Source organism: Gymnodraco acuticeps, unplaced genomic scaffold (genome assembly GCF_902827175.1).
Source record: "Gymnodraco acuticeps unplaced genomic scaffold, fGymAcu1.1, whole genome shotgun sequence".
NCBI lineage: Eukaryota > Metazoa > Chordata > Actinopteri > Perciformes > Bathydraconidae > Gymnodraco > Gymnodraco acuticeps.
This window is the reverse complement of record NW_022992177.1, coordinates 962,822-988,561: the sequence shown is the minus strand read 5'-3', so window position 1 is coordinate 988,561 and position 25,740 is coordinate 962,822. Positions and strand designations below refer to the sequence as shown.

The window sequence follows — 25,740 nt, the reverse complement described above, 5'->3', positions numbered from 1 at the left end:
GAGCAGCGGGCAGTGGGTCAGCACCAGACCCCCACCATCATCTGTGTTGGTTGAGCACCAATGGAGCAGAGCGTTAACAAGAAAAACACACATTGATAGAGAGACAAATACTTACAGAGGCAACATCCTGGCAAACATACATCTCATTTGAATGCATGAGCTCTATGTGGTGTATATTGCATGCATGCTCCATATTGAGAACATACAATACTTGTTTTAGCTGCCCATCACACATTCTCAGGAGACATGTTTTTCGAATCAGCATATTGTTTTCACTCTGGGGTCACTTGGTGAACACGTGGACCTGACATCTTCCATTATTCATCCTCTTATTTCATTCGGTCTCAGAGGGATCATCATCCGTCCCACACTTCCTCTGCCCTGCGCCCACTGACTGACAATCATGTGGAAAAAACAGATGAAGCCTTCCTTCCTCGTTGTGTCTGGAATGGAATGGACTGTGTGTGTGTGTGTGTGTGTGTGTGTGTGTGTGTGTGTGTGTGTGTGTGTGTGTGTGTGTGTGCGTGCGCTATGTGATGACCCCAACAGCAGCAGCACACTATCCTTCCTGTTATAAGGCCCACTTAGTTCAGAGCCTGCATACAAAGATATCATGTGCATTATCAATATAGCTGCCAATTTATTTTATGTCAATGGAACAATCGCTGCTGCTATATTTGATACAAAAAACCCAAGTCACAATTTCACAGAGCCCAGGGTAATTACCCTGCCACAGACAAAAACTAATAAAGCCTTATTTTCAAGGAACTGGGAGAAGCAAATAGTCAACATATTTACTTGGTAAATTCCTAAATGATCTATTGAATATCTTATGGTGAAACAATAATGCAGGAAGACAATAGTTACCTCATGGAGAAACAGTAAGATATTAGCTATATTGAACATAAACTATATAACTGGATATTTAACCATGCTTTTACCATCATATCTCCTCTAAATAACAATATTATTTACAATAATTTACTGTAACCTTCTTGCAGCCATTTCATTCTTTCATATTGTAAGTGTGCCTTAGGGACCCACCGTGACACGGGTGTCACATGAACTTTAAATGTTCTGGAAAGTTCCTTATGCAGCTTTAGCCTTTATTTTATCTCATGAAGTCCCTAAGTGACACACCCTGAACAGTCTGGTGGGTCATGGTCCAGGACATGTGATTTTGTGTTCCCATAACAACATGTCCACAAACTAGCTGCATTTCAAAAGCTTTTTTGTTTGTTGCTAAAGGTAAAATTCAAGCCATTTAAGAATTAAAATGCTTACATAACATTTCCCTCATTACATTTAACCTGTTGTGGAAACATTTCTTGATCAAATTGATATGAAACAAATGAGATAAACATCGCTGTGACACTGTCACATCGGGACTTTAACCCTAAACTTTCACAGTAAAACTCTGTTTGCTGTTTACTTAAAACTTTTTTTTTTCAAGTTATCTATTGATCTATTGAGCCTGATACAAATCCTTTTTTAGTTCAAAACATTTTGAAAAATGTAACTACATTTTTTTACTCGAATCCACTTCCTTTTGAAATGAAAGTGTGATGTTTGGTTCTTGCAGCACTCAGCATTGACACAGCTCCTTGATGAAATGTGGCTCTGTAACTTGAAAAAAGTCCAGAGAGAACACTGTATTCATTATACTGTGGTTAAGAGTCTTACAAAACATTAGATTGGAGCAGCCAGGTCGGTGCCATGTTTTTTTGCTTCAAAAACAGTGCTCTTGAGTCAGTGGTGAGGTATTAGTTTCTGACATGACATCATGAGGCTCCCTTGCCTTGATAAGATTCATTGCACTTAAATCATAAGGGCGGAGCTCTTATTGTAAAAATCCTGTTATTGTGAGAAAATGAATAGATGTGGAGCCTTTTGTTCTGTTCAGCCACAGGGTAGTCAACTAACTTATCAAGAAAATACAACACGATTAAATAAAAAATAAATAAATTAGCTGTGAGGTATAGCAACATGATAGATGGTTAAATATGGAGTTACTTTAAAACCTGTTTGAAGGCTATTATAACACCTGCAGCTTCTACAAATCAACAATTTAAAACATAATCAATTCATTGATGAATAATCTTTCTTTTTAAACTTCAACACCATAACATACTGTATTCATTTTGCTCATCATGTCCAAGTGCATTTCTGACTGAATCTGCAACACTGTGAATATATACTGCCATCTACTGGATGGACTATGTACAACACCTGACAAATGACCAAGGAAAAGACACATTAGTAACCTGCTTGACAAAATCAGTCTTCATATCAAGTTTTGCTGCATTTTGAGACACACAAAATGAAATAAATAATCAATGGAGTCTAGTGGGTTCAGATTTATTAATAATAAGTCTCAATAATAAAAAGAAACATTTTTTTAACATGGCTTACTGTATTTCTTCTACTAAACAAAACAATGAATGTTTGTAAAAGTGTAAACATATTTTAAACACAAACAAAAAAGCCTTCGTAGATAAATTAATGTTTTAATTGGGCAGGTCATAACAAATAACTGACAGTAATTCTGACAGATACAATTATTTTTTTCTTTTTTAAATGACACTTTTTGCCCCTCTTGTACACACTGATGAACATGATTTGAAATAACTGGATACAAGTGCAATCTATCCACTACATTAACCATTAATTCAGCAATAATAGTGATTTGAAATTAAGAGGAATAACTGAGATATGGAATCAAGATACTTAAAGCAGCATTATTGTAGAAATATTTTTTAGCAAAGATAGCATGAGTTGATTAACATGTTCTGGTCATAGCGGCCTCTGTAACATGCAATCACTGCACGTTTTCTATTGTTTTAGTTCTGCTCTTGTTACGATAATATAAAAACAGGCCAAACGAAAACAGCAAATCATCCAGGGAAAACGAAATACTTTCTGGTTGCTGTGTTCTTTTGTTACTACTATGATGTTAAAAATACGATTTTTTTAAATGACAGCAGGTGTGAGGAGCTTAAATAAAGATGTTCAGGGCAGGCGATATGACAGGATGTCTGTTCACTAACTCATGATATGTTAAAGTAATAAAAACATGGCTTTAAGAGTGATGACAGACTCACTGTAAGGGTTCCAATTTCTCTGATCTAGACCAACATAGTGCTGACGGGCTGCTGTGGCCGCCACATTCTGTACATCATAAACAATAGAGAGGAAACCAAGAACAATAGGACTCTTAAAACAAGAGCATGTGGGTGACAACATTCCCATATAAACCGCTGACCAAGCACTGATGTGCCATAAACCCTTAACAGTCATATATATACAGTTGTAAAAAAAACAGAGATGACATGAGAATATAAAATAAGAAATAAAAATACTCGCTCAACACATCATACAAACGCTTACTTCATGCAAAACTAGCCATTTTGGAAAGCTACTGGTTACCAGTCAGACACACCCGAGAGGAGGCCAGAGGCGTGATTTTGAGACGCTCACAGATGATGGATAGCAGGAGGGAGAAGGAGGCGGTGGCGCTGGATGTATACGGAGGTTAATATCAGGGCTGATGAGAGAAACTGAAATCTCCACCACAGCAGCCCTGCCCTGGGCTTCTCCTCCACCCTCTGCACCAAAAATACCAACTGCATGATCACAAAGTGGCATTAATCCTTGAGAGCGTCGACCACGCCCCCCCCCCCCACACCCTCCCTCTCATCTCCATGCCCCACAGTCACGGGCCCACTGCTCACCAAGTGTCACTAAAGTGCTCTCTCTACTAACTATGTTAAGCTCTTCACTGAGGTCAGCGAAGAAAAAAAAACAAAAACAACACATAGATGAATCTCTGCATAGTATCAAACATGCACAATTCTCAGGCTTCCACCAAAAAAACGTCTCCTTAAAAAACACAAAATAATAAGACAACAATGGTAACTTGTAGACTTCTGTCCAACAAGTGTGTCAAACATTGATTGAAAGGTGGGTGTGTGTTTGTGGGACATATGGGGCGTGATAAATTTGAACAGCTGTGAAGGCAGGAGAGGCTCAAGTGGTGGAGACAGCTGTCTTAATTTGTGTGTGTGTGTGTGTTCATAAGAAAGTGAGACAAGGAAAGAGAGAGAGAAAGAGTGAGAGGAAGAGAGTCCATGCATCTGCGTGTGAAGCTGGCTCAGACTTCAGATCAGTACTTCGGTACTTTGGTATAATCCTCCTGGACGACACTCTTACACAGACACATGGATAGGATCATCCCGAGGAGCTGGAGAAAAAGGAAGTTGTCGACTTAGTTATCAGAGTTGAAACTGAACAATGGAGCCCTCATTTAAAAATAAAGACAAGAGTTGACAGTTTTCCATCCAAACCTAGGGGAACCATTTAACTGAATTTCAGGCTAGCTCATATTTAACAGAACGACATCAGAGTGATAAAACCCACATATCTACTTCAACTCTTGGCAAGAAAACCAACACCTGGATTTCCAAAAATTGTATAACTCATTTAGCTTTTAAACAAACATTTAGTTTTTTGGATTGACTATTATCTTTAACAATGTAGTTGCATCAGAGAGAGATTGATTCACTGCCAGTATGAACAGGGGGAATACTTATAGTGACACTTGTATAAAAGATAGAGTACACATGGCATTTGAGTATAGATATTAAGATAGTTTGAAAAATATCTGTCAGGGGAGAAAAATGGATACCTGTATGACTGCCACACCGACACAGATACCCAGAATAACTCCACAGTTGTCAAGCAGCCATTTCTCCACGCTGGCAGCACAGCCCTGAAGGAGAGAACAAGAGAGGGAGAGGTTTAGAAAGACATGGAAAGAGGGGGGTTTCAGGGCGATGAGTGGAGAAGAGATGAATGGCAACGTGATCCCTGCCGGACATGAACAGAGCCTTTTCAAAACACAACTGTTGTCTTTGGACTGGGTCAGTGAGTGGAAGAATAACACGGCCTAGCAGAGTGGAGGAAAGCGGTATGAACAGGGGGAGAAACGTTTTTGAAACACGCAGACCAAACAACAGAATAATAGAGCTTTCCTGGTGTTTTCACAACACAAATAACACGCCTCAGCTGTGGGTGTTCACTCTGCTAATTCAGTACGACCATAGTGACACACGGAGCCGGCAGCCGAAGTTTCACAACACCAGTCACACCGACCTGTGTAATATGTAAAGGAGGATGGTCTATTAGAACGAGGCAGGCTTGCTTTAGACTGTTAGAATTCACTTTGAAAATGTTTCCATTTATATGAACCAGTAGGCCAGGGTAGCAAACACAGGTTGCCAACCCTTTCATAAAGATTCATCATCAAGGGGAAATGTTAAAGGGGCCCTATTATTCCTTAGCTATCCACTGCCTGTAGTGTGTAATATATGTTTTGTGCATGTAAATGGTCTGCAAAGGCTAAAATCCCAAAGTTCGCCTCTATTGCAGTCCTATATATAAACGTATGCCATAGTGACACCACTACATTCGGCTTCTATTGGCTAGCGTTCCAACACATTCTACGTGATAGACTAAGGGGTGGGACATCTCTAAAAGGTCGACCAATCACAACAGAGCTGTCCAGCTAACCAATCAGAGCAGACCGGGCTCTGGATTCAGACAGAGGGTGAAAAGAGGTGCTGCAGCACAGGCAGGATGAGAAAAATAAAAGACCTTTTCGAACATTAAAACATATAAACAAGTCACAGTAGTGGAACACAATACAAATATGTAACAGAAAATGAGCATAATAGTGACCCTTTAAACTAACAAAACAAAGAAACACATTTAAAATAATCGTATGTTCGCCCTTTGTGGAGATATTGTGAATGAAAGCAAAACATACTAAATTAAGTAATATCTAACACATCCGTATAGTGATTCTACATGATCAACCAACATTTAAACAATGCAAACACAGTAAAACTTTCAGCATGGTGAAGCAAACGGCAGGCTGGAGCTGCAGCTGCTGGACACAGCAGTTTCACACGCTGCCTGAGTGAGAGAGTCCTCTACTTCAGGGGTTCCCAACCTTTTTTCCCAAGAGCCCCCCCAAATGACTCCTGTTGGAAGTTGCGCCAGCGGTAATTAAAGTTTAAAAGTCTCAAAAATACTACAACTACTGTCACAAACTGTATGAATGTGAAGTATTGTGTTAAAGGAGGATGAAAGCGTAATTAAGGAGCACTATTGGAGTGACTTTGATGGTTATTGGACTCAGGATTAATTCATTTGGATTCCCGCTGTATGAAGAAATTAAAGGACGGCGCGCAAATGGAAACAATTCACAAAGGGATTAAACTGTTTAAAACACATGCTCAAAGTAAACTGGATTTTGCCGATCTGTTTATGTGGATTCCAAAATCGTAAATAATCTACAAAATGGAAGAAACCGATCTGATCGGAGCAACTGTGACAAATAATCCAACTGAAACCGGCATGGACAATGACTATGTTTTAAAAATGCGCTTATCCAGAAAAGCCTGGTTTGGACACTTCACGGGCAGAAGAAACATTTCTATTAAAGAAAGAATTATACATTTCTGTCTTTTTATGCCTTTAATAGCTACCAACTTGAATTTTTATTCAAATTAATTAATCAATTATTTTTTATATTTTGTTGTAATGTAGAGACAAGGCTTTTAGTGACAATCATTTATTGCGTTAGAATTATGTGTGGAAAAAAAAAGTCTAAATATGATATTTGGCCTCAAATCATCTGAGGCCTGGCGCCCCGCTTGCAATATTTGGCGCCCCCCAGGTTGGGAACCACTGCTCTACTTCATGTGTCTTTCTTGTGTGTGTTTGTTTGTTTCTTTTTACATTTGATACTTGTGGTTTTTCAATAATATATTGTTGTAAATTGTTTAATGAATGGATTGTATTTTTTTTTTTAATATATCACAATTTAATTGTATTATCCTTGACGCTTTGGCAATATTGTTCACCTGACATTCATGCCAATAAAGCATATTGAATTGAATTGAGTGACCCCAGACTTATGAACCGAGACGGCACAGTTGGAAAGATTTAATAACCGATCCCAGAGTTAGTCTACTCCATCACAACAATGTATTCACAAATACTGCCAGAGCAATTATTTGCTGACAGCGTTGATACTTGATACTGAACTGAGACGGGACAATTGGGAAAACAGCTGTTGGCTTCATCAGTAAACTCAAAATGATTTTCAACATTAGAGAAACAGAACAGCGCTGCAGTTTATGGGTTATGTACCGTTTGATAGATGGGTGTTTCTGAGGACAGGTGCTCACACATCCCGACGTCCCTAATGTCGGTGCCAGGCAGGGACTCATTGCGACAGGAACACGGGTAGAGGTTCTCGGAGTTGTTCTTGATCAAAACGTTCTCAGACCAGTTGCCTGGACTAGTCCATCCACAGCACTTCATCTGGGGACATAAAAGAGAGGGAGGATGTGAGTGAAAGATATGGAGATAAAGAAGAGGATTGAATGAAAAGGCACAAAAACAAATAGCAAGCTAAAAGGATGAGACGGAAATGATTAGTTAAGTAAATTACATGAAAGCAAAACTAGAAATGGATTGGATCAGTAAAGGAAAATCTCTTTTATGTTGTTTGAGCCTAATCTGTTCTTGGCTGCTGTTTCCAGAAAGATTTGGGCCTTGGCAGGAAAGGGAGTGAGAGAAGGAGGAAGGAGATAGGGAAGAAAATGAATACACTTTATCAGAGCGTAGAACAATCAGCTGACCTGTTTTTATTTGCCATGTACTGATTAGTTAAATGAGTCATTTTATCCCAAGTAAAAAGAAAATAAATACCCTTTAAGTGTTTGATTGTACAAATAGTTTCAGTTTTATGTGCTGAGATCCTGAGATATCCATTCCTAAATCTTACACTCCCAGCTCGAAACAATACAAAGCAAGTGAAAGGAATTTAGTTTGAAACCCACAGAGATCGCAGTAGAAAATAGATTCAGTTAAAAGGGTTCACTGTGAGGTCGGTGGGTTTCAAAGTGAGGGAAAAGACAATGTGTAGCTGTTGTTCTTGTTGCAGTTGTTACATGTATGTTTCCAAGGTTTTGAGCACTCTTAACAAAAATCAAATCACCTATAACATATTGTAGTGGAGAACCTTTTTTAAAAGGGTAATTCATAATTTGGTGCAAAACGTGACACTGGCAGTGACATCTAAATACAATTCTGTACTAAAACTAATAATTGAATAACTTAAATCAAATAGGCAAGGCATGGCTTGTTTGTAATTGGTTTTGTTTGTAAAGTATTGCACCAAAACGTAGCTAACTAAGGCCATTTAAATGATGTGGTTTATCATGCAGACAGGTTCCAGTGTAAAGGGACGTTTTCCTTTCATTTCCTACCTGCTGCTTTACATGGATCTATGTGGCATTTATTCTTATACCAGTCATTTGTATGGTCATTGGCTAGGGGTATTGATGGTACAATCTGAACTGTAGTACAATATATTTGTCTGATGCATTTAGTTAATTCTTCTATATTAAACGTTTGGGTGTTTCTTGTACAATCCAGGCTAGGAGTTAACTCACCGTCCTCTGAACGTAGTCCCAGGTGTGCTCTGTGGTCCTGTTCTCACCGGTATAGTTGATTATCATGTCCTTTAGGATTTTGGCCATCTCATATTTCAACTGGAAATAAACAAGAATAAATACTGGTCACTTGTTTATACTTGACACATTTATAGCTGTAGATGAATAGTTTGTGTGTGCATGCTTGTCAGAAGAGTAAACAGATTGTCCACATGGAAATCTATTTGGTGAATGGTAGAGACACAGTGTTAAAGAAAAGAAAACAACACACCCACGCTGAATCTTGTTTCTAAAATGTACTAGCAACATCTGAACTTAATGTTTCTTAGGGATACACCTCGGGTGGTATTGCCCTGTGAAGTCCTGTGATGGGTTTAGTAGGCGCAGCTCCACTCTGTGTTTATGTGTGTAAGACCACAGAGGGGTGGCAGCGATGCACCTTCAGAGCTACAGGAGACGAGTGAGAGCCTCACCCTATTCTGGGAAATGGCACCACCCTGTCCTGTGGTAAGCCTTAAACACAGGGAGCGCGTCTAAGGCTGCACACACAAACGCTGAGCGATACACGCAAACACACATGGGTGCACATACTGTACATGAGGCTAAAAGCTGAAACTGCCTCTGCCCTCCCGGAGTCCTACAGGTGTGAGGCTTATCAAAGCAAAAGCTTTTTTGTCCTGGGAGAGAATGACCAGCTTCAGAGCATGAAACCAGTCCGAGAGGTTGAGTGTTCAAACACAACACTCCCTTCGCACAGTGCAAACACACTGCCTGTATTATTTAGGCTGAAGCTATAATTGATTTGATCCCTTATTTAACAGAACAGAGTTCTGTGTAATGGTCACCCACATTTTATGGTGTATTTGGTAACTTAAAAGTGTTTTAATGAACACATGTTTAATATTGTCGCCGTTGATGTGAAATCTCCCTTAGTTTCCGCTTTCAGATGATCTGTTTTGTTTTGCTTTTAAAGATAATCCAGTGGGTTTTTAAATGACTTATTTATCTTAAGAAGTGGAACGTTAAGAACACTTCAGCTGTCTGTTTACATGAAAATTCGGGTTTGTGGTGACCTGTTTTCTAATTTCGCTTTTACTTAGTGTTAAACACTAAAGTTTGTCCTGGGATTATTATATATCTATCTGTTTATCAATGTCTATTTACATTTTGATGGACTTTATTTTTTTCTAAATAGGCTCTCACACAACTCACGGTGTATTGATTCAACTCTGGTGAGTTGATCATCTCGCCTGTAGGCGGTGCTGTTCCCTCAAAGACTTCAGTTGAAAGTGGTTTCTGGTGCTGGGGTGATAATTACTGTTTTAGATGAGGCAGCGTTTGACATACCAATTGTATATGTCATCATATGACAGCAGCTTTGTCAACACACACACATTCACCATGAACGTGTTTATCTTCCCCATACAACAGAAGAAACAAAAACACCCAGCAGGGGAACCAAGAAAGACGACGATGGAAACAATATTCAGTGCAAAGGTCTGTTGATAAGTTCTCTATCATTGTCACACATGTGCTTCAGTCCAACTGATTTATCTCACTTTCCACCTACATCCAACTTCACACGTCAATTTCCATTGGTTAGGGTACAAACCTGTGTTCCATCAAAGGAAACAGGGGGCGCACAAACAGGTTTGCCTCAGCCCATCCCAGCTGTGTAGGGTGAATACCGATGTGTCACCATGTGTTAGGAAGGGTATTGGGAGGGGGAGGGTATGAGAAGTAGGTGTTAACGATCAGAATAGTATCAAATGAGGACAGAGACTGAAATGGGGAAGAAATTAGGAAGACTAAAAGTGGATACTGTAAAGAGAAGGAGAAATTAGAAGTGAAATTGAGAATAGGGGAAGCAAGTAAAGAGTCTTACCGGTTCTCTTTGGAGGTAAATTGAAACTCCAGCAGTGACCTGGGCGATGAGGATGAGCAGGAGGCAGGTGAAGTACTGAGGAGGATAAAGAAAAACCATAAGGACACTGACAATACTGCAAGATATCAGTTATGGAATACTCAATAGAGAAACAACATTTTTTAAGCAGCTATAACAGACTTAATGATTTGCCAATTTCACAAGATGTAATAATGAGAAAGGGGTAGCATGTAGTCTTGAACCTACAGACATTCATGGCCCTTCTGCTTAACAGAGCTTTATAGGGAGTTTCAGCTCATCGGCCTTCACCTTTAAGCTTTAGGTTTAATCTCACTGCTCTTATTGTGTTGTTTTAGGCCAAAGCAGGCATCTGTTTTTATTGACAAAGCCCCAAAAACCCATTGCCTAGAAGGAGTCCATTCCTGTTTTACGTTCATCAGGTGGCCAAAAACTCCAAATTGACAATACTGTTGCTGCGTAACTGCTGAATGTTTAAATAAGCAACTGTTGGCTAATACATTTCCCAAATGTCACAGTCTTCGAGCCAAAAAAAACCTGTCTTGCAGGTTTCAGTCTTACGTTATACTGGAAAATAAACAGGCAGTAAAGAAAGCTCCTGGGCAGATACCTTACATTTGAAAGTGTTGTTAATCTGTGTAGCATCACTAATCTCTAGAGTCTAAAGCCTTATTTATGAATAAAGCCATTAAAGATCCTTTAACAGCTTCATGTGTGTGTGTGTGTGTGTGTGTGTGTGTGTGTGTGTGTGTGTGTGTGTGTGTGTGTGTGTGTGTGTGTGTGTGTGTTTTGCCAGCTGGTCACTATCACTCGGAGAAATAGGTCACAGCAGTTCTTCAGTTAACCCCAAGCAGGGTTAACGCTGAAGAGTTCATGCACCCATCCCCACTCATGTTGTACCCCCTGGCTTTATCCCTGTCACCCCCACCCCCACCCCCCCCCCCCCCCACCCCCCCCCCCCCCTCTGTAAATCCACACATGCTGCGAGCCCCCAGCCCACACATAAGCACAAGTGCAAAAGGGCTTTACTGTCAGCAGGAATCTGTCATGTGTTCTTAGCCAAGCCTGAGGTCTTAAGCAGGTGCATTTAGGTGAATGTTTCCAAACTCTCTGCAGGATTAGAGGGCCACACACTACTGGGAGTTGTTTAAGTATTACTTTGGTGCATTTTATGGATTTATTCAGATACTTAATTTGGAGAAGAGATAACAGGATACGAGGGGAGACAGAGAGAGATGAGGAAGGACTCCCCTGCCAGAGTTATATAATTTAATATTAAAACCAATTTATTTTCTGTGTCAAAAAACAGGACATTTAGTTCCTGTGTGACAATGACTCATATGTTAGATCTTACATACGTTAAATGGCCTTATCTCGTAGTGGTGGGGGTGTTCACCCTGTTCCTGCTTCTAAGAAAGAAGAACAATCTGTAGCATGTTAGCATTGGAGCTTAAAGTGAATATCATTCCTCACCAAACCCAGCAGACAACGGATTTCGTAGATGGCTCCTATGCAGCCGAAGAAGCCCATGGCCATGGACAAGGAGCCGACAGCGATGAGGATGTAGGACGCCACTTTCACCGTGTCTGATGATTCCTCTGAAGAAACAGGTGTGAACAGACAGGAGGAAGAGGTAAACTTACACAAAACCACTGAAAACGATATATGTGTGCTGCTGAACACCTGCACTACCACAGTTTTACAGTGAAGTGTGTAGTTATGTTCAGTTAAACGTAGCACAAAACACAACCAGTTAGCAAAAACAATGCACTACACATTTTGTTCCATGATAGAATAACTGCAGCAGACCTTTGCTCTTGTTTTTCTACTTTGGCCTGCAAACAAATGCAGCCGAGAGGAAGGCATACAAAACCATTTTGATGCTTACAGGAAGCCAACAAATGATTCACTGTGCAACCCTTCTTCTTCTCTCAAGAAGGTTTTTAGTTTGTCTCCCACAAAGATCATTTTAATAGGCCACAAGAGAGAGCTGGACCAATGTGCGGTGAGATTAATTGATTTCCCTCTTTGGTATGTAGAGCGGGAGGGCTTCAGGAGGCGGAGGAGCGGGCACGACTGAAATGGAAGATTGGAGGGCTGGAGAGCAGATAAACTGGAGCCATTATGTGGCTGTGTGTTATCTCCGCTTGAGGAGCTCCAGAGAGTCAGAGCGTCTGCAGATGAAGCCAGAATTGGAGCTCTGTGAAATGGCTCCAGCTCCAAAAGATTCCTGGGCCGAGCACAGCAGTCAGCTATCAGATAACTCAGCCCCATCTATTTAGTGAAGAAGCTGACAGACGCAATGACTGTTATGCAATGATGCTTCCCTTATCATCCCATTGGCTGCTGATGCTACATGCAGCAATCATCATGTACAGTATGGCATATGTACAACGAATATGTATTGTTCCAAAGACTGGGAAAACAACTTACTGTAAATGAACCAAAAGAAAGTCCTGCTTCATGCTCAGGCACCACCTCACATGGCAGCCATGCTCAGTACGTACACTGGTGTTACTTTGTGCACTCATTATCACAGGATGCAAGCTGTTATTCTTCCAAAGACAAATAAGCAATCAGTTGGGCGGCAGTTCATTTGAAAGCTTTACACTTGAAAGCAGACATAAATAAATGAAAACTTATTTATTCTCTGAAACATCTATAGGGGAATATATATTTGCTGCCTTTAGCAGCTCGCCTCATTATCGGATATGTGTTATTCCATAGGTATTTTCTTTTGTATTATGCATTATGTACATCAATTTTGACAGCTTTAATTGAAGCAAGGACAATACAAGTATATTTAAATAAACTCTGTCAAAAGGACACCTACTTATTTACGTTAGCAAGAGTTGAAACTATTTCAATCAGTCCACAAAGATAATTTGATCAAAAACAACCCTCTACTTCCAACTTCTGTAAAGTGACGACAATGGATTTTCTGGAAATCAGCTGTTTTTGGACTTTAGGTTGGACCAAAATAGGACATCTGAGTAGTCATCTTGGGCTTAATTATGATTCTGTTATTATAAATGGTTGGTTGCATGTGTTGTACATAGATGGTGTAATGTACTGAGACACTTTAAATAAACATGCTAATTTAAAATTCAGACAAAATATAGATACCGGTACAAAGACGTTATTACATGCATTTACGTCGCTGACATATGTTAACGGAGCAACACATGTTGTGGCGGTACGAGAATAATTGAAAGCTAGAAGAACGTCGGTGAACATACGCAGAGAGTGTATGTGGCTACAGGGTAGCATTTAAAGGGAGGCAGACAAGCACAGAGTATATATCCAGCACTCTGTTGAAGCATGTTATTTTAATCTTTCCCATCAAAACATACACAAGCACACAAAGCACAAGCACACATGCGAGCCAACACGCAAGCACACACACAGGCTCAATATCTACAGCAGAGATAGAATAGAGGAAGTACTGATGTTTCAGTGCTATACTGGGACTGCATCCTATGAAGATATCATTTATTCTGCTAGATACTACTTCATGTCTTTATTTATAGTTATTAGTTCCAGTATGTGAGGCAGAACTGTTTCACTGCACTAAAGGCAAATTAAACATTATAGAGATGTCACCAGTGGAACTTCATTATATATTTTCACAAGTAGATCACAAGTTATTTAATAAGGGTGAGGAACAGTTTGAACTATAAGTGAGAAAGATGTTTTTTGTGTGGTTTCCCTGCAGCCACATGATTAAACAAACACTTTAGTCAAAACATACTCCCTGGAGAAGGAGGAAACGTTGTTCAATTCTAATGCAGTCTCAAACAGTTTCAGTAGACTTTCTTGGCATGTTATGGCAATACATCTAATCTGTGGACCATCTCCTCCCACATCATGTAGAATCAGTACCGGCTGGCCATGGTAAAAGATGAGAGCTGTCACATAGCCAGGGTGTGGAAAACATGATGAACAGACATGTTTACACCTCATAGGATATGTAACGGACATGATACAAAATATATATTATTTACTCTAACTCAACCCTTTCTGTTTCAATTTTAAAAAGCCCTGTAGTGTTTCTCTGTAGACAGAATGTTCCTATTTTGTATTACATGGCTATTATTCTTGAATATGGACAGGGCAGTTTTGTGGAAAAGGCAAACTTGCACAGCTGCAGCTTTATTTGTATATCTTTATTTTAAAATTAAAAAAATGTTTCCTGTTAGAGCCTCTGTCAAGTACATCAGAGTTGAAGAGCAACAGAGGGTGTACTTTACAACCTTCCTACATGTGCACCTGTGCTTTGTGGTTAATACACATGCACTTGTTCTAAAGTCAGCATGTACCATGGCACATTTCCATGTAGGTCGCTGCTAGTTATTCTGAAATAGTTCCTCAGGTGGTTTCCACAGAACTTTCCATTTAAAGAAGAAAGAACGATCGTGCCCTTTAAGAAAGCTGCTGAGGCAGGAAGAGGAGGAGGAGGGACTGTTTGGTATTGCAGGTCCTTCTGTAAACATGACCAGAGCCACACATTCAATTTGTATAAAGCCGAAAAAAGGTAACGGTTAACATTTTGCACAGATACATTTTTTTTAAACGTCAGCAGACCAGCTTTGTGCATAATTTCTAGAGTGTCCCAAATAAAGATACTTTTTACAACCAGGTTCTTTGTTCATGACTTTGGAAAGTTTCAGAATGAATCTGGAGCATATTTCCAAACTGCTCTGGCTCCCAGACCTCCTTTCCAGAGCTGACTTTTGTTTAAACATAAGGCAAGCTGTGTTTTGGCAAGTGACAGAAAGATAAACGGAAGGCATCATGTCAATGAGGTAAACTAATAACATCACTTATATGAAGGGGTGAACACTGAGGGGAAGATGCCCTTTTAACTGAGAAATGGGTGTCCTGAAACCAAAACATTCCCAAAGTTCCCCTCCCTGAAGTCTTTGGGACAGCTGCAGAGTCCTCTATTAATATAACTCATAAAGAATGGAAACTGAAAACACAGAGATCCTGTGTATGGTCAGGCAATGGTAAAACTTCTGAGGGGAACACACAGAGTCAATAAACAGAGATGCCTGCAGCTTTTTTTTTCCTTTACAGAGTGGTAAGAGATTTCCAGTGAGGTTACAAATTCAAGGATGCAGTTAGGAGTTGAAGTTGACCCCACTCCGGATTTACACAACAATAATAAATGGAGAAGAGAAGGCCATCAAGCCTCACATAGGAAGGGATATCCTCAGGGTATCGGTGAAGCAGGATCTCTGCTATCTCAGGAGGAACAGCTGGATTCTCACGACAATAGGACTGGGGCGGGCAGGAATGATGGATACTGTACAGCCTTTACACTCTGGAGATAAGTAGACTCAGCTCATTAATAACTCTGGAGTGATTCCTCCCTGAGAAGTAAACTCAGGGGCTGAAACATGAGCCAGCGGAAAGCAAGACTCAGTACGACTAGTTTAGGGCACAAGGTCAGTTCTGGTTGGTCTTCGTAATAACTTCAGCCTCTTCACAACTCATCAGTCAAAGCAGCGCAGATTTCCAGACTAAATATAGATTCCTCCACTTCTGCTCAGCCCTCAGAGTTTGGCCTTTCTCAGAATAAGACCTCCCAACGTTATGGATTGTAAACAGAAACTAAAAAAAAGCGACTTCTACTTACAATATAGTAAAGCAGCAAATCCTCACATTTGGCATCTTAAAGATGACAATTAGACAATCGTCAATAATCAAAATAGTTTCTCCTTAATTCAATCAAATCAATCCAGTGTTTTCAGTTAGAAAAAAAGTGATTTACTCAAATATACAGTGAAAGACCAGTAAGTCTCATAAGTCTTTCAGATTGGCACAGTAGAGATGTTATAAACACATCTGGGGGTTGATCTGAATGGGTTAACACTTATCGTCAGACGTAGTTCTGCGACCCGCGTCATATGCCCATCTCCTATACGAGAAGGGTATCACAGTTTTATTGAAATAAACGCTATATTTGACTTCCAACACATATTAAGTTGCCAGATAATAAATTGAAAGGAATTCTTTTTTATAGACTGATGTTGGGAGAAAAACCTCACTGCTGCTCTCGGCAAAGCTCCATCTGGGATGAATACACTGAAAGCATTTATAACCAGATTTATGGCAACTAAGAGTTTCCATCCGTGGTTCCTTGTTCTTTTTCAGCCTCAACTGGGTTTCATTATTTTTTCTCTAGTGTCTTCCTAGCAGATAACTTATATATTGTTTTCTATGACAAAGCTGACAACTTTGTCTCTTAGCTGAGTGCCGTTCGGAGGCTTGGCTTCTTCTTCACCATGCAGACTTTACCATTACATCTGTGCCAACATCTGTGAAGGTGGGAGAATCTATCTGTGCACTGCTGCCATCTGGGGAGCTGAGAGACTTGGCAAGTTCAAAGTACAACTCTGTGGAAACTGTGAGGGAAATAAAGCTGCTTTTTACTGACATAAGATACATTGACATGTGAGCCATCACCTCCCCTGGATCTTCACAGATGTGTCTATCACTGTGAGTCTACAGGGAAGCCTTTGAATCACTGAAGAAGTCATAAAGTTGCATCTGTGATTCATATTTTGGTTTGTTCCGAAAAAATCCCTTAGTGGTTCCTTGGGAACGATTCCTATGGGATAAAATCCACATAAGCTCAGCAGAGCAGGCTCGAGTTTATAGCATTTGACAAGCACATTCTCCGATCTCTATCTATCAGCTGAAGTGCTATGGGTCAAAAGTGCTGAATGTTATCACTAAAGGGCGTGGCAGCCTGTGTGTGTGTGTGTGCGTGTGTCCATGCGTGCGTGTATGTGTGCGTGTGTGCGTGCGTGCGTGTATGTGTGTGTGTGTGTGTGTTAGGGCTGCTCGATTATGGCAAAAATCTGAATCTCGATTATTAGGGTCAATCATTGATACCACGATTATTAAAAAACGATTATCCATTTACTTTGAAAACATCAATTTATTTAAAAAAATGTATTGAACAGTATGTTTTTAACAGTTGATTACCCTGAACTTTAAGCATAATTCAACTGAAAAACCAATACAAATAAATACATTAAAAAAAAAAAGTTTTATTTGAATTATATTGTTTTCATAATCGGCAAGCCAAAGTCGTAATTGCGATTAAAATATGATTAATTGAGCAGCCCTAGCGTGTGTGTGTGTGTGTGTGTTACTTCACTTACGTAGAACAGCAATGAAGCTCTGGTTATCAAAGAGGACCCACAGGCCAAAGCCCATGATCAATGCTCCGAAGATCTGTGGAAGGGAAACAGAAAAGAGTCAGGCACCAAAAGTCATCTGAAAGTGAAACACAGAATCTGTGCTAGGGTGTGTTAAACAGAGGGCCATACTTATGCTCCCTCAGTCTGTCACATCTGGAAATAATCAGATCCTAACTCTTCACTTTGCCTTAATGTCTGCTTATCTGTGTTTCTCTAAGCAACATGCAGAGAGGATGTTGAGAGGATCAAGAAACCCACTCTGCTAGTTTTCTCACAATTACCAACCAGCCAGCCACAGATCTACAAATCACCCATATCCTTCTCAGAACAGCAAACTGAACAGAGTTGAGTAAGGATAAAGGGGTCAAGATGATAGGAAAAGACAAGAGTATAAATATCAGCTCTGGACGTGAGAGTTTTGTCCCTGGCGTCGGAAAGCCTCGGAAAATGTCCCATTATGTAGCCATGTAAGGAGGAAATGAAGTTCTATGTAATTAAGAAGGCCCTTGTTTAGAGGTGGCGGGGCTCTGTACTGGGGGCTAAATGCATAGATGAGAGGTTCTGTTAATTCAGCCACTCCCGCTCCTCCCCAACACAACAACAGTCATTAGAGCACTGGTTAGGAGCTGTTCATTTGAGGGACTGTTGAGCTCCCGGCAGTCATCATTAGCCCACCACTTCCTGGCTTCACTAGTCTGATCTGTCCACATGGACAAACACTGACACAAACACACACGCTTCCTATTAGACACCGGTTGAGTGTTCCCATCAAAAGGTCTGCGTCAGGTTTACAGCCGCAGTCTCATTGGAAAGGTCTGGACATCCTCGCAGTTTTAAGAGTCTGGGGTTTTATCTAGCCCTGGACTTGTGAGAGAGGAGGGAACAAACAGAAACCATATGCTGTGGTTTAGACCTGGCTGTGCTAAAGGTACTCTGTAAAGTCTTTCACTCAAGGCATAGTTTCAGCAACATTTCTCTCTGTATCTCTCTCGATTGTTATTTGAACAAGGAGGCTTATTCAAATAACAACTCATTCTGAAAGGCATGAAACTGCTCTGAATGAGTGTTTGATTCAACTGAAAGAGCATAGCACACATATCCTTCTATCTTAGGTAAATAAAGCAGAAGTCGTGCAACATGTTTCTGAGCGCGCACGCTATGATTTGCAGTTATTGCAGCACTGCCACAGAACACTGATAAAGACATGTCATGACTTACAAAGAAGAGGAGGTTGAAGAGGAATAGAAAGTACTTGATGACTGTGATGCATCCTTTCCCCATGGTGGCACTCCTTCTGGAAGACAGAAATAGATGGAAAGTATGCGTTAATTTAAACATCAGAGGGTTACATCGCTGTGTAGTGGGGAAAGAGAAGCCAGACACAAGATAAAGAAGTTATACAATAACAAAACAAAGCTAGCTAGCCTTGAGAAAGTGTCTAAAGCTACAACACAAGGAGTGGACACAGGAAAATCTGCACAGTGGGGTGACTGATTAAACAGCTTTAATCTTCAAAAGCCTAATTCATTTAACAGCCCTGTTGACTATTAGCCAGTATTAAACAACCCCACCTGCTCTAGTGTTAAAGACAATTAGCCCATTGTCTGTAAACATTGAGTTGTAAGAGCATAGTATGCTTTTGAAGGCCAATTTGTTAACGAATATAGTTATAACAAACAAGGGGAACCACCTGGATGAGACAGATTTGAGGAGAAACCACCACAAAGTGGAGAGAGGTGAAGTCATGATGACTGTGTGTGTAGAAACCATGACAGCATGTGGTTAGACAGTCTATTGTCATCACAGGCAGAAGGGAACCAGGCCCATCTACAACTTTGTTTACCAGGAGTCAAAAGCCTGGTTACAACCACAACACATCGTTTTGCAATCACTTTCATTCACTATTTTGAGCCAAATCAGTAGCCTATAAAACCATATCCAGTCATATTTAAAAAGGTCTGACTGATGTCATACAACCACATGACAAACAACATTTTAATGTTGTGAATCAGACACTTAAAGCAAGTTCAGAACTGTAGCTATCTGACGTTTTAGGTTTGGGCATGTTACACTGAGGTCTGCAGTGTTGTCCAATCAGTTTTCCTCTCATTCGTCCATGTACATGTTTGTTCAGATGTATACGCGATTGCACAAGCCAACACATATGACTGCATTTAGTCACTTTTCTGTGAGTAACATTTTCCTTAACACCTGTAGGCCAGCAACACAAACACAGCACAGTAGGGACATGCTATGAAACGCTCTCTCTCCACAAGTAAAATACAAATATTACCACAACCAGAGCTTCTCCTTCACTGGGAGCACTGAAAGTATAACCAGCCATTGTGGTTATTTGAGCAGTCTGAAAATAACCTATAGAGACAACTCCCAAGATGACAAGCTGTTCTCTTCTCCATCAAAACCGTAGGTTCTTCCCAATGCCCGGGCTTATAATACTGTGTATTTAGTTCTATTTTGAACAATGTACTGTATACTACTTTTGGAAGCAAAAACCTGATGTTTATAGTGTTTTATTTCTGAATATAGGGTAAAAGGGTACTGCTACTCAGCACTGTTTTCCTTTACTAAAGACAAAAAAGTCACTCCAAATGATGGCAAGTGTAGAAAGTGGCTGGAGAAAGGGATTTTGGCATCATGAAACATTGCCATTTTTACTTCACTTATATGTTATATTACCAGTTCAATTATTTTGAGTTACTTTGCATATTATCTTTGGTGGCATTTAATCACTGCTTTACTTGTTGTCCTTCAGTTGGTTAGTGTTGTAACTGTTGAAACATGCAAGTGGAAAGGGAAGCAATGATATCCCTGTCACCATTTTCTTTCAACATATGCATCACAACACATTATAAATACACACCTAGAAATGTTACCATAGTGTTTGCTTCTGTATTTTAAAACTATAGCCTGCTGATTAAAACCAGTTTTTGTATCACATTTCTACAATTTTCCTAACAGAATTACTCATCTAATCTAATCTTCTTAAATAGAGTCATGGGTCAGTACCAGTAGGATGGATACAACACTGAAAGAAATACCATTTGAGATGTTGTTTATCATCAAAAGAGCAGTTTTCTTGTTACTTTAGTTTTGTTATAAAAGTAACCAAAAGCTACATGGGTAAATACAAACTGTATATATTTTTGAATGCACCATGCTTGGCTGGAAAACACAATCTGTACAGCAGGACTGTCAAAAGACGACTGAGGTTAATGGTATTATTACTATTACCACGAATACTAAGCTTTTTAATGTACTCGATAACCTAAAGACCAACACAATTCATGTTTACAAAACTAAACAGGGCTCAACGCAAAGCAGATACCCCTGCAAAGTAGATAATCCGTAAAGGAGATTGCTGGTCTTTGTGTCTAGATGGTGTGCAGCAATGGGGGTTAAAACTAAAGGCTTAGTTATTGTATGACAACAAATGTTTGTTGACTGAGCTCCCTCCATCTGAAAACAACTCTAAAGCAATGCCTCAATGCTACTTATTATTTTTCCAACAACAAATTCAATAGGATAAAAAGGAAAGCATATTTGTTTCTGAAGCAGCCAACTGAACATATTGAGGTTTGCTCCAAAGCCAAACAAAACCACAAACCTATACTTTTACTGTGTAATGCATGCTTACACATTAAGCAGGTACTGCAGCTACGGTGCCATTTTATACGTGTATTATTTGCTGAACCTACCTAGACAAACCCAATCACACTGGACTCCCTCAAAGAGAATGACAAATCTGTTCCAGGGTAAAAAATAAAGTCTGGAAAGTGCAATGGAAATTCAAAGCAGAGCCAAACGGCTGTTCCAAGAAACAGTAACCTTGTATAACAGCAAGTATTCCTAATGCTCAATTAAAAAGACAATGTGAGATGAGAAGAAGATGAGTAAGCTGAGGCTTAGAAGTACAAAAAACACATGCAGAAAATAATTGATTCTTTAAGAAAGCTGCAAATGAGTCACCGGAACGTTCCAAACTCTGTGACCCCATGCAGTCATCTTTTATCCCCTTTGTAGCCCCCATTCTTCTCCATGGGGGTGCACTACATTAATAGGCCAGTACACAAGCATGGTGTAGTAATATGATTATGAAGGCAGCATTAGTGGCAGATGGCATCAACAGTGTCTGTAATGGACCCAGAATGGATCAACTACAGACCTGGTGTACACACAAAGCAAGGCAATGTGCCAACCTTCGTCTACCACCTCCTCCCTTTATATTCATATATGACCCATTTAAACATCTGTGAGGCCATCACGCTACATACACTCGTATGATACTAAATCCTTAATACCATGCCAGAATCCTGTTTTAACATCTGCAACAATGTTGTAAGTCCCTGTGTTCAGACAGGATGTAGCTCTTTATCTCAGTGCATTTTCCCGTGACTCAAACATTTGCATTTATGTTTGAGAATAGGAAACAGCTTTGGGACATATAGTACATTTCTGGAAGTTGTCTACTTTCAGTTAAGTGTTTTGTATCTCAGCTTGCAAACATGTGGATAGAGGCTACAAGTCGTGATAATTTTTGTTATCAAAGTATTTGTAGGTCTGTAAAGGTTTTCATTCATCTTTTTTTACGAAATATTACCGATCATCTGTTTAATCACAAAAGCCGATAATAAACCAGTGGCCATATGACTATAAAATGGCTTTAGTGATGGTCTTCAGTCCACTATTAACAACAGATTCCATGTTTTAAGTTGTAAAAAAGTAGTATGTTGTCACAAATAGCTGCAAATGATAATATTACCTCTTGAAGTCCAATTTGTGCTACAAATCAACAATGAGTCTTCTTTATCTAATCGCTTGAGGCTGTGTTGTTCTGCACATCATCAAACAACTCACCTCTATCTGTGTCTTTCAAAGATACATGATGTGGGTAGATGATCTGTTAAAGATTTACTAATCTCGCAGTATATTATAGTTTGTAAATGTGTCACTCAGCGGCTAAAGACATGGCTAACTAATGGGAAAGGTGGCCACAACCCAAAAGCTAACAAATGACCATTTCAAATATTGTCAGTTCATAATAGATTGATCTCAATCTACTTATAATGTCTCTAGTAAAAGTAAATGAAACATAAGACTAGTGGGTTGAACAATAATTTCCACTTCAGTAGGTGTGCCTGCTCAGATATTGATTTATGCTTGTAAACCACAATATTGCTAAAAAAGCTTGCACTAATGCAAGACGGCTGAAAGAGCACTGTTGCAACTGGAAATGCCCTCACAAGAAGTACGGAGGCATCCTTCTTTTCTTCTGTATAGCCAAAGTAAAGAAATGTATCAGAAAAGCTCACAAATGAAGAAGCATTCTTACAGACATATATATCATAAAATAATAACATTAAGTTGATATAATTATAGATCCATCCTTGAACCCTTTGTTGTAAAGTAATGGGTCTGAGAACAAACTCAAGAGGGATTTTGATTAGGAATGTAACAACAAAGCGTCCAAAATAGGGGTTTGTTCATTTTTTTTATACTTTGAGTATTTTATGCTACTGTATACTCCTACACCACTACATTTTAGAGGCAATATTGTACTTTTTACTCTACTACATGTATTTACCACTCATAGTTACTAGCTACTTGTAGCTACTGTAAGTAGCTCTAGCTCCCTTCACTACCTATCAATCATGTATTTGACAAATTATCTAAAATTGGTTCCAGAATGACAAACCAGAAGATTAAAATGCTTGTACAAGTGATGAAAACAGGATAAAATAATAGGCTTTAAATATACTTTGAAAGAGCTTTTCTGCATAATTTTATTTTTGATACTTTAATTAAATTTGGCTCATAATAATACTGTATGTTACTGTAAGGGGCCATTGCACAGAATGAGTACTTTTACTTGTTGTTCTTTCATTTCATTTTAAGCTTAACGCGTTGTACTTTTACTTAAGTGACATTTGTAATACACTATGTCTCCTTTAAAACCATACAGGATCTGTTTACTTAATCCACCTCTGGACTAAAATAATTACTTTTCACGATCACTCCATTAAGTGAAGCAAATCCTATAGGTTCCTCATATTCATTTTTGGACCACTTGACAACAGCTTTAACATAATCAGTTTACTTATGTTATGAGGTTCTTTAAAGACACTTCACATAGGCTACATATGAGCCGCGTAACACCGGCGTTAACAGATGGCAAACAAAGTTGTTAACTGCATACACACACAGTTGAGACATGACCACGGCAGGTTGCTACTGTACAGCGAACTTTTTACACAACATATTAAACGAGGGACTTCATATCAGTTCAGGTTAACTCTACTTTCGCTTCACGTTTACGTCAACTATAAACTAACGTGCCTTTAGCGTCACTAGCTAAAACAGACACACTCAAACATGATGAACGCCAACACTTACTTTAACTTCTGTAGCAGATGGTTGAGGGTCGACCGTCTCCTTTCGTGCTTGCTTGCTGACTAAACTGTCTTTGCTGAGAAACAAGTCGTCTGTGTGTGCGTGTGTGTGTGAGAGGGGATGTGTGTGTGTGAGAGTGTGTGGGAAAGTGTTCACACCCCTCACTCGGAAGACTGGGGCGTTGGACTGGGTTATTAACCCTCTCCTGCCGGTCAAGCAAAAATAACTGCACAGAAGCCTCACAGGTGCATTTTTTATAGAAAACTATTAATTTAAACAAGCCTTTACAAAGTTATATTTTTATTTGAGTGTTTGACATAGTACATTGACGAAACTACAATATTTAGTTAGTGCTACGGTGGCCCTGAAGTGCCAGACACAACAGCATTTCACAAAACGCTACAGCATTTCAGAAAACACTACAGCATTTCAGAAAACACCACACCACAGCATTTCACATTTGACGGAAAGGGTATTCCTTAGGGAGAACACTTCTTGTTTGTGATTGGACAGAGCCAGCCATAGAAGCACTGCTGTGATTGGTTGTTTTTGCTGCCAGTCAAGAAATTACGCTTCGTGATTGGCCCAACACATCAGCCGTTATCTGTTAGCACACACTCAGAGCTCACAGCTCCTCATATCTGTTCAGAAACTGGACAAAAGTTAAACATATACAAAACACAGACTGTCTATGTCATGGCGAATACAGTCGCTGCTTTATTTATGTCTGTATGACGTTGTTGTGAGTGTGGACGGAGCGGCTACAGGTTAGTTTAGCCTGATCGATCCGATTCCGATAGGATTTACATGGAGATACAGCCCGCCCCCTCTCCAGCGTCTTGTTTGAATGACAGGAGTAAACACAGAATTAATGCTTTATTAATTCATGGTTTTTAAGGGGCTTATCTCCATGTAAATACAATGGTAGACTACCCAATATTCGCATCGCTCTAATCGCTCGAGTTTCACCGCGTCTGTCAGCTGTGTTTGCTCCTGTCATTCAAACAAGACGCGCTGGAGAGGGGGCGGGGCGTATCTCCATGTAAATCCTATGAGAGATACCAACTACAACAAAATGAACATATTTGACCGTGATTTAATTGTAATACACGTTTCAAAGTGATGCCGAAGTAACTACATACTGATAACGGTTAATAAAAACCATGAATTAACGCTTTGACAAGTCTGCAGATAAGACGGCAGGTGAAAAGCTTTTAAAATGCGTGTTTTCTGAATGGAATCGGACCCATCAGGCTAAACTAACCTGTTGCTGCTCCGTCCACACCTATGGTCCACACTCACAACAACGTCATACAGACATAAATAAAGCAGCGACTGTATTCGCCAAGACATAGACAGTCTGTGGTTTCTACATGTTTAACTTGTGTCCAGTTTCTGAACAGATATGAGGAGCTGTGAGCTCTGAGTGTGTGCTAACGGCTGATGTGTTGGGCATATTTCGCTGTCGGGTGTTGACCAATCACGAAGCGTCATTTCTTGACTGGCAGCAAAAACAACCAATCACAGCAGTGCTTCTCTGGCTGGCTCTGTCCAATCACAAACAAGAAGTGTTCTCCCTAAAGGAATACCCTTTCCGTCCAATGTGAAATGCTGTGGTGTTTCTGAAATGCTGTGGCGTTTTCTGAAATGTTGTGGCGTTTTCTGAAATGCTGTAGTGTTTTCTGAAATG

The 25,740-nt window shown here is 39.8% G+C and overlaps 1 protein-coding gene across 1 annotated transcript; it reads right to left on the bottom strand.

The window, feature by feature from the left end:
• Window positions 1-2,337: 2,337 nt before the first annotated feature.
• cd82b (CD82 molecule b) lies at window positions 2,338-24,206 on the bottom strand. Its single transcript, XM_034204907.1, has 9 exons — window positions 24,054-24,206; window positions 18,861-18,936; window positions 17,604-17,676; window positions 11,902-12,026; window positions 10,411-10,485; window positions 8,526-8,624; window positions 7,216-7,389; window positions 4,685-4,768; window positions 2,338-4,240 (listed from the first exon to the last, which is right to left on the bottom strand). Exons 2-9 carry the CDS (start codon window positions 18,921-18,923, stop codon window positions 4,163-4,165), a joined length of 771 nt encoding a protein of 256 aa, XP_034060798.1. The 5' UTR covers window positions 18,924-18,936; window positions 24,054-24,206; the 3' UTR covers window positions 2,338-4,162.
• Between the last annotated feature and the right edge of the window lie 1,534 nt (window positions 24,207-25,740).